Genomic DNA, 11,334 nt, shown 5'->3' on the forward strand with positions numbered 1-11,334 from the left:
ACGGTAATCACCAGCTCAAAGTAAATTTAATTTTATTGATTGATTAGGTATTCTTGGCTTTGTAAAACTGATTAGATAAGTGTGAAATTCAATCTGTGGTGTAATAGCTAAAGTCTCACTAATAGAGGGAATTTTGGTAGCAAATTAGGAACAAGTAAAACATTATAAAATTTTCACATCATTTGAATATGAATACTTGTAAATTCTAGTGGGAAGGTACAATTTGTGCAGCTGTAACAGTACAGTTGGACTTTAGTGACAATAAGCTTTAAAGGTTACATAAATAAAATACATTCCTTCAGCAGAGAATCTGTCACACTAATGGACTGTAAAAAACAAAACAAAACATGACGCTCCCAGCCAGTTTTAAATTAAAGCTCTGAACAAAACCTGTCCCAGACAAGGTTATAAGTTGTCGTGGAAATATAGTCAGACTAAAAAAAAAAAACAAAAACATCTTGCTAACTTGTTATACAACCCTCTAATCTTCAAACTATACTTGTAGCTCGAACTTTTTTGTTTATGTATATATAAAATCTGAAGTTGCATGTTAAATTTTTTATGTCATTTCCCATAACAGGCTAGCTATGCAGAAATCATCGCACAAGAGTTTGCATTGAAATAGCTTAACACAAATAGCATAATTGGAAAACAAATATTACATTTGTATTTGTACATGTGAATTACATATAAAAGCAGCAAAATATTAGTGACCTTTAGAGCCAATAATAGTAGGATTCTTCACGAGTATTTATAGAGTATCTTTTATCTGCCATTAATAGCATTTTCCCGCCTTTTCCTTCCATTAAAAGTTTTATTCCACTTTCCCGCCCTAAATAGCATTTTTAATGCTCTTCCCACCATTAAGAGCATTATTTCAGCCATTAATAGCTCTGTTTTACATTTCCCACCAATAGTGTTTTCTAGGTTTTCCCGCCATTAATAACTTTATTTCACTTTTCTTGCCATTAATAACATTGCTAATTGCTAAGCTAGCCACTTGATATCCAGGTTAAATGTTTTCTTTAAGTCAGCCTTTACTTATGTTTAAAAACTTGCTGTTGCGCAACGATTTTAACGATATTAATAATACAAAGAATAACACATATTAAAAGCTTTAGAAAGCACATTTGGATACATTACAAAATAACTGGAAATAAGTGGTTGTCATTTATAAATAAAAGCTAAAGCACATTTGTTTAGTTTCTCATTTGTCATTTTATAAAAGATAGTTGGGTTTTTATTTATTTATTTATGCTTAAAGGTCATGTTGGCTTAAAAGGTCATTTTTCACCATTGTAATTTATTGGGATTAACGTCATCAAATCTTTAGATCAGCTATTAAAAAAATAAAAGTAAAACTTTATTGAACTATCAGTGTATCAATAAACCCATTTAAAATGATAAAAATTGACCTCTCTTTGGCACTGCGTGTTATTTGAAAAGCTGCCCACGTAATGCACGTGGATCAAATGAAGCATGTGTAAATACTGTTTGGTTACTGTACAGTTCAGAAGCAGTTTCTAGCGTGTATAAAACAAAAGCAAGTAAAATGAGAACTGATTCTCTGCTTCATCAGAACTTTGCACTTTTCCGACAAGCTTGTGGGCCCTAAAAGCAAGTATGAACAGGCATCACTTGGCCACTCTGCAAGCTTTATAGAAACATTTATGATAAAGTCACAGCTGATTGGCTGTGACTTTACGGACGGCACACCACATCTGCTCCACAGTCTCTGCCTACTTGTCACATTAAAATAGTGGCGCTAAAGCAACATGTTTGCTTAGTCTCGAAAGCACTGTGACAGCTTTTCGCAAAAACAACAAACCACAGCTCTCCATCATATGCTTGCACTTGGGCCGGTACACTTGGTGCACGGACAGATCAATCCAACTTAAGTCAGCTCACTCCAGGCTGATGCACGGATGCCTGTGTAAGTGAAGCGTGTGCTGCTTCCACTTGGTGACGTGTGACCATTCTGCTCAGGGCTCTTGGGCCCTTCTCGCGGTCTGCCCGCTTCCCCTTGGGTTAGTCTGCTTCCAGCTGACCTCGTCAAGCCGCTACTGCCTCCGCCACCCCTCCTGAAACAGCTGCAGCAGGAGAAGGTAGCCAGCATACCCTGGCGGAAGCGCTTGTTCATGAAACAGTAAATGATGGGATTGACGCAGGCCGAAGTGTAGGAGAGCAGGTGGATGAAGGAGATCGGCGCGCCAGTGAGACGGTAGGCTGAACGCTGGTCGAAAGCTTGCCACGCATTGACCACGAAGACGGGGGTCCAGCACAGGAAGAAAAGAAACACAATGACCAGCAGCATTCGGATAACACGTTTCTTAGCCATCAGGTTGGACGTGGAGCTGCCGCTGCCACACACGCGGCCCACCATGGAGCTACCGGTGTTCATCGTCAAACTCTTCTTTTTGGATGGCTGCAGGTAACAGCCATCACTGTCACCTGGCTTAATGCTGCTAGTGCTGGACTGTCTGTCTGCAAGGGAAGAAAATAATAAACTGATTTATCACTAGCATAAAAAAGAAAAGTTCAAAGCCAACAATTCCATCAGTGAGCAAGTGAAGCAGTCGCCCTAAATAGCCCATGTTTTCAGAAACTTTAGCTCGAGTGCCCCAATGTTAAAGTAGAGAAGATAAAATCCATATTAATCGATCTTTGCTTTTAACTGTTAACATTCAAAATAACCACATTTTAAAAACTTTTGCTACTTTCTGTGCTCAGGTACCATACCTCTGCCAACTTTCCTGTTGGACATCTCAAACTTGATGCCCCGGTAGAGCTCTATTGAGATGAGTCCATAGGCTGTCATCATGACGATCCCAGGGATAAGGAAAAGCAGCAACAATAGGGACACATACCTGGAAAGAAAGATATTTTGGGTGGGGTGAGAGAATCCATGAGCTTCACACATACCTCAAATGTGTGGTTTCTCCTACTGTTTGTACTTAGTGAATACCAGAACCCCCTCATCAGTCAGTTCTACACTATTTTATACATTTAATTGCTTAATTGTTGAGCATTTAAATTTTAAATCTTCCTGTGCAGCATTTGTCTTGACTGATTAACAACATTAGCAGCTACTGAAAAATGAAAACTTTTACTTTGAAGAGTCAAATCTGTGTCTCGCATAAACATCTTCCCAAAAGGTTGTCTCTCGCCAGCAGCACCAAGCTGAGAAAATCAATAAAGTGCCCATCTGAAATTAGCAAAGGGCTATTTTTTGCTACCTCTCAGGCCGAGTACATCCAAGCGTGAAGATGCCTCAGAAGGACAGTTTAGCAGTGCACTTTTTTTTGGGGGGGGGGGGGGGGGGTCAGCTCACCAGGACTGCTGGATGATGTCGTTGGGCCACACCAGGCGGCACATGTGCCCGGTGCTGTTGTTGAGGCGGGTGAAGGGCTTGAGGGTGCTAAAAATGGGGTAGGGCAGCATCAGTATAAAAGACCCCAACCAGGTGGCAGTGATGACCTTGGCAGCGTGGGATTTTGTCTGCCACGCCCTGGAGGTGAGCGGGTTGCAAATGGCACTGTAGCGCTCCAGGGAGATGGCCACCAGGTTAAAGGTGGAGACGCTCACAGAGACACCTGCAGAGGTCAGAAAATCCACACTGCTGTGTTCTGATTGGCTGAAACTTCATTCATTACATCATCATTACAGACTAATGTAGAACACTGCATTTTTTCTAATGTGTTACATTTGTTTTAAAACAGGAATATCAGACAAACCAGCAGCAGCTGCGTGACGCTGTCATATCAGCAGCTTGATTCATCTGTGCCGTGAAGAATTAAAGCAACTCTCATGTCTGAGCACAAAATATTGAAAGTGTGTGTTTGTGTGTTTTACAGAATAGTCATTGGAAATTGTTTGGCTTTACCACCATATATAAAACCACAACAAGTGCATTCACTCTTTACAACGAAATTACAACCAAAAGACCATTAACCTAGCTTAGCATAAAAAATGAAACTTTATTAAAAAAAGGACAGCTTTACCCCACGCTCATCTATATCTATTAAATCTGCAAATTTAGAAAATTGTATATTAAAAAAATGGCTTCAAAATGACTCGTATGATAATTTACACTTTGGTCTTATTATGTTTACGTCTCTCTTCTCTTTGCTTGTCTCCTCTGCCTTGTGTCTGTTTTGCCAGGACACACAGAGGTGAGCAGAGAAAGACCAGATAGTGAAACAGAGAGCAGAGGAGTGTGGCTCCCAAGCGTCTTAAACCTGCTCTCTTTTTAGCCAGCAGGGGGCGACTCCTCTGGTTGAACCCAGTTTTGTCAAAATGAAACAAATACGTGTAAAGTAAGAACTGAAATTTAGGCATCTGTAATCCTTTGACTACCAATTCTCACTTCGTCCACAGACCTGCTTTGCATTTTTTTTAGAAAGATGCCACCTCAACACTAATCGTCTATTAATAAGTGTTAATCGTCATCTTTCTCTCCTCCCCCCGTGTGCTGCATCTCCCACAAAAACATCCTCACAACATGTCACTGATTTACAGTAATGTCGCTGCACACGTTAATGCTCCACCACATTAAATTTAACTGCTGAGCTGCGACAGAGCACATCCTGCGCTGCCTGTCAGCTCAGCAGCATTGGGCCGCTCAGAAACAACAACAGGATGCACAAACACACTTGAAATAGCTGCTTTGTGCAATCCGAGAGGACACACAAACAGACAGATGATGCAACAATCCTGGGAGAGCTTTGTGATTTTGAGGAAAGAGCTATATGAAAAATTTAACTCACATTTCCTTGCGGACGTGTAATTTAATGAAAATGAAATATTAGCAGTAGATACAACATCGGTAATGAATGCACCTTATTACAGAGCTCGCAGCCAGAAAATGTGATTCACATGTCTGATGGGACTGACTCATCTCCTTTGAAGCTGTCCGGAAGTTTTCAAATGCCCGAATAAAGATAAATGAAACTCTGAAAGGAAGTGACACAGAAGGACAAACTGAGGCAGCGAGTCTTAAAAAGCAAAAAACTCCAAAGAAAAAAAATTATTTATGTTGCTTTTTGTTGAAAGTACTTGAAAATATTTTGATTGTGACTTTTGAAAAATGTTTAAATCTTCCATAGATTGTGGCATCTGCTGCTAACTGCATGGAAATGATAAAACTTTTTGACTGTACAACACACAAACAAGAAACAGGAAGCCCCCAAACACTCACTGATGCCATTTGGCACCACAAACCACAGATCTACCTGTGGGGCTTCGCACTCTGTGCAACGCGCAGCCCTATCTATCTTTAGACCCTTGTTTCCGGTTTGGAAATCCATCCTCCATAACAGAGACCTCAAGTCTCCATAACAGAGACCTGACGTCTGGTGATGGTGATGAGCTAAATTACTGGAAGCAGATGCATCATGGTCTTCAGCTGTGCAGCCTCAGTGGTATAAATTGAGGCTGTGCAGTCCAGAGGGGCTGGATGAATGTTACATTCGATTGGCTGGTTTGATGTGTTTGATTAGAAATGATTTATTTATTTTTCTCCCCCCTCATTGAAAAAAAAGCCATGTGATCATGCAAAGTTGCAATTGTTTTTTTGCACCTCATCATGATTGGTTTAAGAACTCGCAATAGATGTGGGTGGAACATCCAAATATCGATAGCATCGATACCACCGCTATCGGATCAATACTTTGCATCTTTACTCTAAATTCAGTATGTAGCCCATGAGCTGTGTTGAATAAAATTACACCTCAAACATACACTGTGGAAAATGTCTGAACCTTTTTGTGTTGACTATCATGTGTATTTTATTTATAGCCTATAGCACATTTAAACAATAGAAGCTGTTGGGTAGATTTAAATTTCAGGTCTCAAAAAAAATCCAGTTTCAAAATCCATGAAAAGCTGAAATGAGTGTTTTGTTGTGTTAACTAATTATTGTGGAAAGTAGAAATGGAAGTTTTTTAATTGTCATTAAAACGTCTTCGAAAATTTGTAAGCTGAGCTGCCTTCCTAGTGTAAAAGTTTCAGTATCGGGGTTGGTATCGACTAGAGATGGATCCGATATTACGTATCGGTATCGGTCTGATACTGACGTAAATTACTGGATCGGATATCGGAGAGAAATTAAAAAAAAATGTAATCCGATCCATTAAATATCAAAAAAGCACCTCACAAAACTTGTAAAACAGCATAACTCGGCTCATAACCGTAGCACGTAGGAGCAGTGTGCTCACATGCTAGAGCAGCTGTGTGTATTTGGAGCCTCGCTACCAAACCAGCATTTCATCTCCGAGAAAGTTTTCCCAGAGAGAAGTAAAGCAAGTGTGTAAGTTCATCTCTGAATGTTTGTAAAGCATTCCCGCGTTAAGATTAACAACCAATACCTGGAGCGACTGCCTCTTCTTGCTGCTACTTCAATAGTGAAACTGCTTAATGATCAGCTGATCGGCTTTTCTGTCGCGAGTCCTCTCTCTTCTTTGTTTATCGCCCACTTCGCGCCAGAAAGAGGAAACCAGCGGCTGAACAACAGCAGCACTATTAAGCTTGATAAGCTGTTGTTAGAATTTATTTAATATTACTTTCAACACCAGGATCTTTTTCTATGTAGCTGACGGCTGGTAACTGTGCAGGGGCGGATCTAGCAAAGTTTAGCCAGGGGGACCGATAGGGCATGAACAGGGAAAAGGGGTCACAAAGACATACTTTTCTTTCTTATTCTCATTTAAAATGTCTAGCTTTTAATAAATAATTATCTGAATCTTACACCCAAAGTTTTAATCTTATGTAAAATCTATAGAAGTCCATTACTGTATATAGTAACTGTTAAGTCTAATAAACCCTAGTAAGCTGTAGTACTTTTTCCTTTGGGAAGATACCATCTGTGCAGTCTGCAATTCTGTTGAAGGAAGATGTTGAATCTATTTAATTATTCTTGAAAAAAAATTTATTTCTGTGCATTTTTTTCCACACTGCATGAAATTAAAGTTGATTACATCGATTAAGCACCATGAGGTGGAGGTTGGGGGGTGGTTCCCTTTTTTTTTTGCTGGGAGTTTGCAACCCTATTAGTTAGGTTGCTTAATATTTCTGCTAAGTACTCTTTAAAATACCAGAATAGGAAGGATTGAGTAGGTTTAAGTTTATTAGATTGATCAGTATTGCTGAACTATGAAATATTTTGGGTGCAGTGTATTTTTTACATACAGGTATAACAGAACAGCTTTAGTGTTGTTGTTTATTTAAACTTGAGTATGAACTTATACAAAATGCAGCAAGATATTAAAAAAACTTTTTTATTGATAAAAAAAAACACTATATCAGATTCATATCTGTATTGGCAGATATCCAAATTTATGATATCGGTATCGGACATAAAAAAGTGGTATCGTGCCATCTCTAGTATCGACAATAGTGCCCTTGCATTTAATTGCATTTACTTGATATCTGACCGATACCAAAATTACTGCTCGTTATTGCACAGCTTTAACTATAGATGATATCCCAGAAACCTGCTGGTGCATGCATGAACGCAAATTCTGCCTTTTCTGAATTTATCTTATAATACACCCTGTTTTTATCTATTTTTATATTTATACTGACAAACTCATAAAAAAAAAAGCTCTCTCGTGTTCAGCGTGTCTGAACATCTCTGAGCCACGCTGTTTGTTTTTAGCTGACTCTCATTAAAGCTCCGGGAGGATTTGAAAATGCAGGGAAATGAACCGGGCTCTGGACATGCCCTCAGATTACTTTAATTAGCATCTGTATGATTCCATTACCAACACAATTCAAAACACGATAATAACTCACAGAGCTGGGGAACTGGGTCATGTTTGTGCGGCATGTTAGGAAGCCTTGAACTGGAGGCCAGATGTGCACTGGCGTGAAACTTTATTTAGTTCATTCAGACGCATTTGGACATATTTTAACTGATTAAATCAACTAAAATAGTCAAGTTTTAACAATAACAACAATAAACAACTTGGGCTGTCGATTAATATGAAGAATCGCGGAGGACACGTACCCATGAAATACATCACCAGCTTGCATATGCCGTTGCCGAAGATGAAGTCCCTCATGAGGTTGGGGATAAGGGTGAAGGGGATGCAGACTAGGGACACCATCAGGTCGCTGACGGCCAGAGACAGCAGGAACAGGTTGGTGACGGTCCTCATGCGCCGGTTCCTGACCAGGACGGCGATGATGAGGCTGTTCCCCAGCACGCTGAGGAGGAAGATGAGGCTGTAGAGGGCGATCCGCACTGTCTGGTTGATGTCTGTGGAAGTGGGGCACAGTACGAGTTTACACGCACACAGATACCAGTTTCTACATTTATTTAAATGAATGCACAGCCCGTATGCTAAAATCCCCCATAATGTTTATAAAATAGCCACTCATATGCATTTAGGCTGTAACCACAGAGAGACCTGGAATATCTTCAGGATTTGTATTCATTTTGGGGGTTTTAGCCTCAACAACGTCGCCACTGATGCGTCTTTGGTCCCTATTTAAGTCCACAAAGTGCACAAAGATAGTTCAGTTCATTTGACATATGCGGACTCAGTGAGCAGTGACAGCATTATGTGTCACTACTCACATACAGCGGACTACATTAGCTTTGAGAAGGACCTGAGCCATATGCGTAATGCGCACTGACGCACGAAAAATGCCCAAAAGCAGTCGCTCTTACAGTACAAGCCCGAGTAGAATAAACGCGGTTTGAGCCACTAAATAAATAAATGTTAAAAAAAAAAAAAGGAACATCGGACTTTTGAATGGAGTGGTCTAAAATTGCACAAGATGTTCCTCGGCATTTTGCTGGCGGATAAAGTCGCTGTACCTTTGGGTTCTGGTAAGATGTCTTGCTCGCTCTCGCACTCGGAAATATTCTTGATCCCAAAACTGCACAAAATCCTGTTGAGGTCCGTGGAGTTTATCAGCATGTCGTGGATTGTAAACGTCTCCATTTCGCAGTTTCTCCTATAGCCTCGAGTAGAAATCAGTCATATGAACATCAACCGGAATGCTCCTTCGAGAAAAGAAAAACGCTCCAGGGTATTTGCACGGAGAAATACTAAGCATCCATAGTGATTTTATTATTATTATCACCTTATTTTAACGAGGCAATAAAAAGTAGAGGGAATGAAGATAATAAGAGCAGGACTGCTCTCTACAGGTTCCCGTGCGCTCTCGGCGTGGCGCGCTGCGCTCCTCTGGTGCTCCACGTTTCCAACTCCTGACAGCATGTGGAAGGGTCTCGCTCTTGAAAGCTCAGCCCGCCTCTTTGGACACCCCCCCTCCTCCTTTTCTTTAAATCACCACGTGTCAAACCATGACACTGATAGAGAGAGAGGGAGAGATAAGAAGGGCTGATAGATTATAGTCCGGCTCATTTGGAGGAAAGTTGAAGCCAAAACGTCAAAAAATTAAAATGCACCGAATCGCAGTCCTTCACCTGCCGTGGGCTATCCATATATCCCACGACCCCCCGCCCGAATTTCACCGTGGAACTGCAAGACTGGAGAAGCTCTTTTACCTTTTACTCTAGTTTGAGTTGTTCTGGCGGGTGGAGGAGCAGGCTGTCGTTATCGACAGCTCCAATATTTAGAAGTCAGTCACACTGGCTATTGTTTCACTCCCTCACACAAGAAGAGACAAGTCATAATTATACTCTTGGGAGTTGTTTGATGAAATTCTTGAGAGAGAGAGAGAGAGAGAGAGAGAGAGAGAGAGAGAGAGAGAGAGAGAGAGAGAGAGAGAGAGCGAGCGAGCGAGAACCCTCTCGGAAAAAAAGCTGTCCACGGTTCTCAGAAACAGTTGGTGCTGTTTTGGGTGGGTTTCTGCTGGAATCTGTTATTATTTAAAGCCACTTCGACACAAAGAGATGTGAGACCCTCTGTGCCAAAAGCAGAGAACTAATAGGCTACCTCAGGTGCATCTGGCCAGATGTGAGACCACAGCTAATAACATGAAGATTTTTTTTCTATTTCACCTCCGGTTAAACAGGTGCCGTTATATCATTTGGGTCATTTTCAGTTATCCTCCAGAATCATGACCCTCGGCAGTTTATTAATGGAGCGCATTCAAAAACATCTCATGCAGAGCAGGTTTGCTTAGTCTGGACAGAGATGCTCGTTTATTACAAACTCAAACACGTGTAAATCAACTGTAGTGTGATAGTAATACATGACGTATCACTGTGTGAGAAGCTTTATAATGGCTTTATTTCATGTTTGGTAATGTATAGAAATCCTAACCAGCAAAGTTTTATTTTATTTTATTTTTGTTTTTATTGTTTTCAGTTTCAGTTTTATTCTCATTATTTTAAAAAGTGTTTGCCTTTTAATTTTTAAAAAAATTAATTTTAGAAATCTTTTGTCATCAGTGAGATTTCAGAACCTCACGCAGTGTAAACACTTTGCTCACACACAAGGCATAGTTTGTGTGAATTCCTGTTAGGGCCTCAGGGGGGTTTTCCTGTGAAGAATTGCTGACGTGATTCAGTCAAAGTCAGCTTGACAAGTCCAAACCTGAATAAGACTACATTTTAAGCCCATGATGTTTTAATGTGTATTTTTGTTTTGTTTTGTTTTCCAGACAATTAAATAACCACAATCAAGAAGAAGAACCAATTTTCACTTATACTAGCCTTACCACTTCTCAGTAAGGCTATAATAAGTATCCATGCGAAATAGTGCTTCACACTTGATAAACACCTTAGACTTACTCAGTTATGATAACTGTGTTTTTATGATACAAGTACCTGGTATACCACAGATCAATGGCATCCATGACAAAGATGCACAAAGGTCAGCCGCAGAGAGACCCTTCAGTGTGTGCAGCACAGTGTTGGAGATTTTCTATCACTCGGTTGTGATGAGCTGATTGAATAAAGTGATCAGGAAGGCTGGCTGTGATTGGCTGCAAACCAGATACTTTTGAAGCAGTAGTGAAGAGGAAGAGGAGGTGACTGGACAAACTGGATATGTTTGTATCTACGTGGCAAAAAATATTCTGCCTCATTATTATTATTATTATTATTATTATTATTATTATTATTATTATTATTATTATTATTATTATTATTATTATTATTATTATTATTATTACATTTAATCATTAGAGTTGGCGCTCTTCTAAGGTTTGTTTGTGTTTAGAAGCTCAATATCTGGATAATATCTCACATTTCTCTCTCTATACTTAAATCAATATTTTTGATAGTACAATAAAATATAAGTTTCGAGTTATCAAGCCAAAATATAGAGATATTAACTAGAAATTTTGACATTTGGATGGGAAAAAAATGAGTTTTTCAGAAACAAGCCTCCATAATGTGTTCTAAAAAGGAGAGGT

The 11,334-nt window shown here is 39.8% G+C and overlaps 1 protein-coding gene across 2 annotated transcripts; it reads right to left on the reverse strand.

Annotated features, from left to right (window-relative positions):
• Positions 1 to 15: 15 nt before the first annotated feature.
• Positions 16 to 9,227, reverse strand: cckar (cholecystokinin A receptor). Of its 2 annotated transcripts, XM_087837044.1 has the most exons (6): positions 9,091 to 9,227; positions 8,822 to 8,961; positions 8,006 to 8,257; positions 3,332 to 3,593; positions 2,740 to 2,867; positions 16 to 2,484 (listed from the first exon to the last, which is right to left on the reverse strand). In XM_087837044.1, exons 1-6 carry the CDS (start codon positions 9,225 to 9,227, stop codon positions 1,895 to 1,897), a joined length of 1,509 nt encoding a protein of 502 aa, XP_087693170.1. In that variant the 3' UTR covers positions 16 to 1,894. The 2 variants fall into 2 exon arrangements, with proteins under 2 accessions (XP_087693170.1, XP_006801772.2); XM_006801709.3 differs by lacking the exon at positions 9,091 to 9,227 and having other exon boundaries at positions 8,822 to 9,072.
• Between the last annotated feature and the right edge of the window lie 2,107 nt (positions 9,228 to 11,334).

The sequence above is a fragment of the Neolamprologus brichardi genome, chromosome 3 (assembly GCF_056152115.1).
Source record: "Neolamprologus brichardi isolate AB-2024 chromosome 3, ASM5615211v1, whole genome shotgun sequence".
Lineage (NCBI taxonomy): Eukaryota > Metazoa > Chordata > Actinopteri > Cichliformes > Cichlidae > Neolamprologus > Neolamprologus brichardi.

Coding starts and splice junctions, on each gene's coding strand:
- cckar (XM_087837044.1), bottom strand. CDS start 9,227: ATGCTGTCAGGAGTTGGAAACGTGGAGCACCAGAGGAGCGCAGCGCGC. Junction 8,258..8,821: donor CATCTTACCAGAACCCAAAG/GTACAGCGACTT, acceptor CCACTTCCACAG/ACATCAACCAGACAGTGCGG. Junction 3,594..8,005: donor GCTGGTGATGTATTTCATGG/GTACGTGTCCTC, acceptor TGACCTCTGCAG/GTGTCTCTGTGAGCGTCTCC.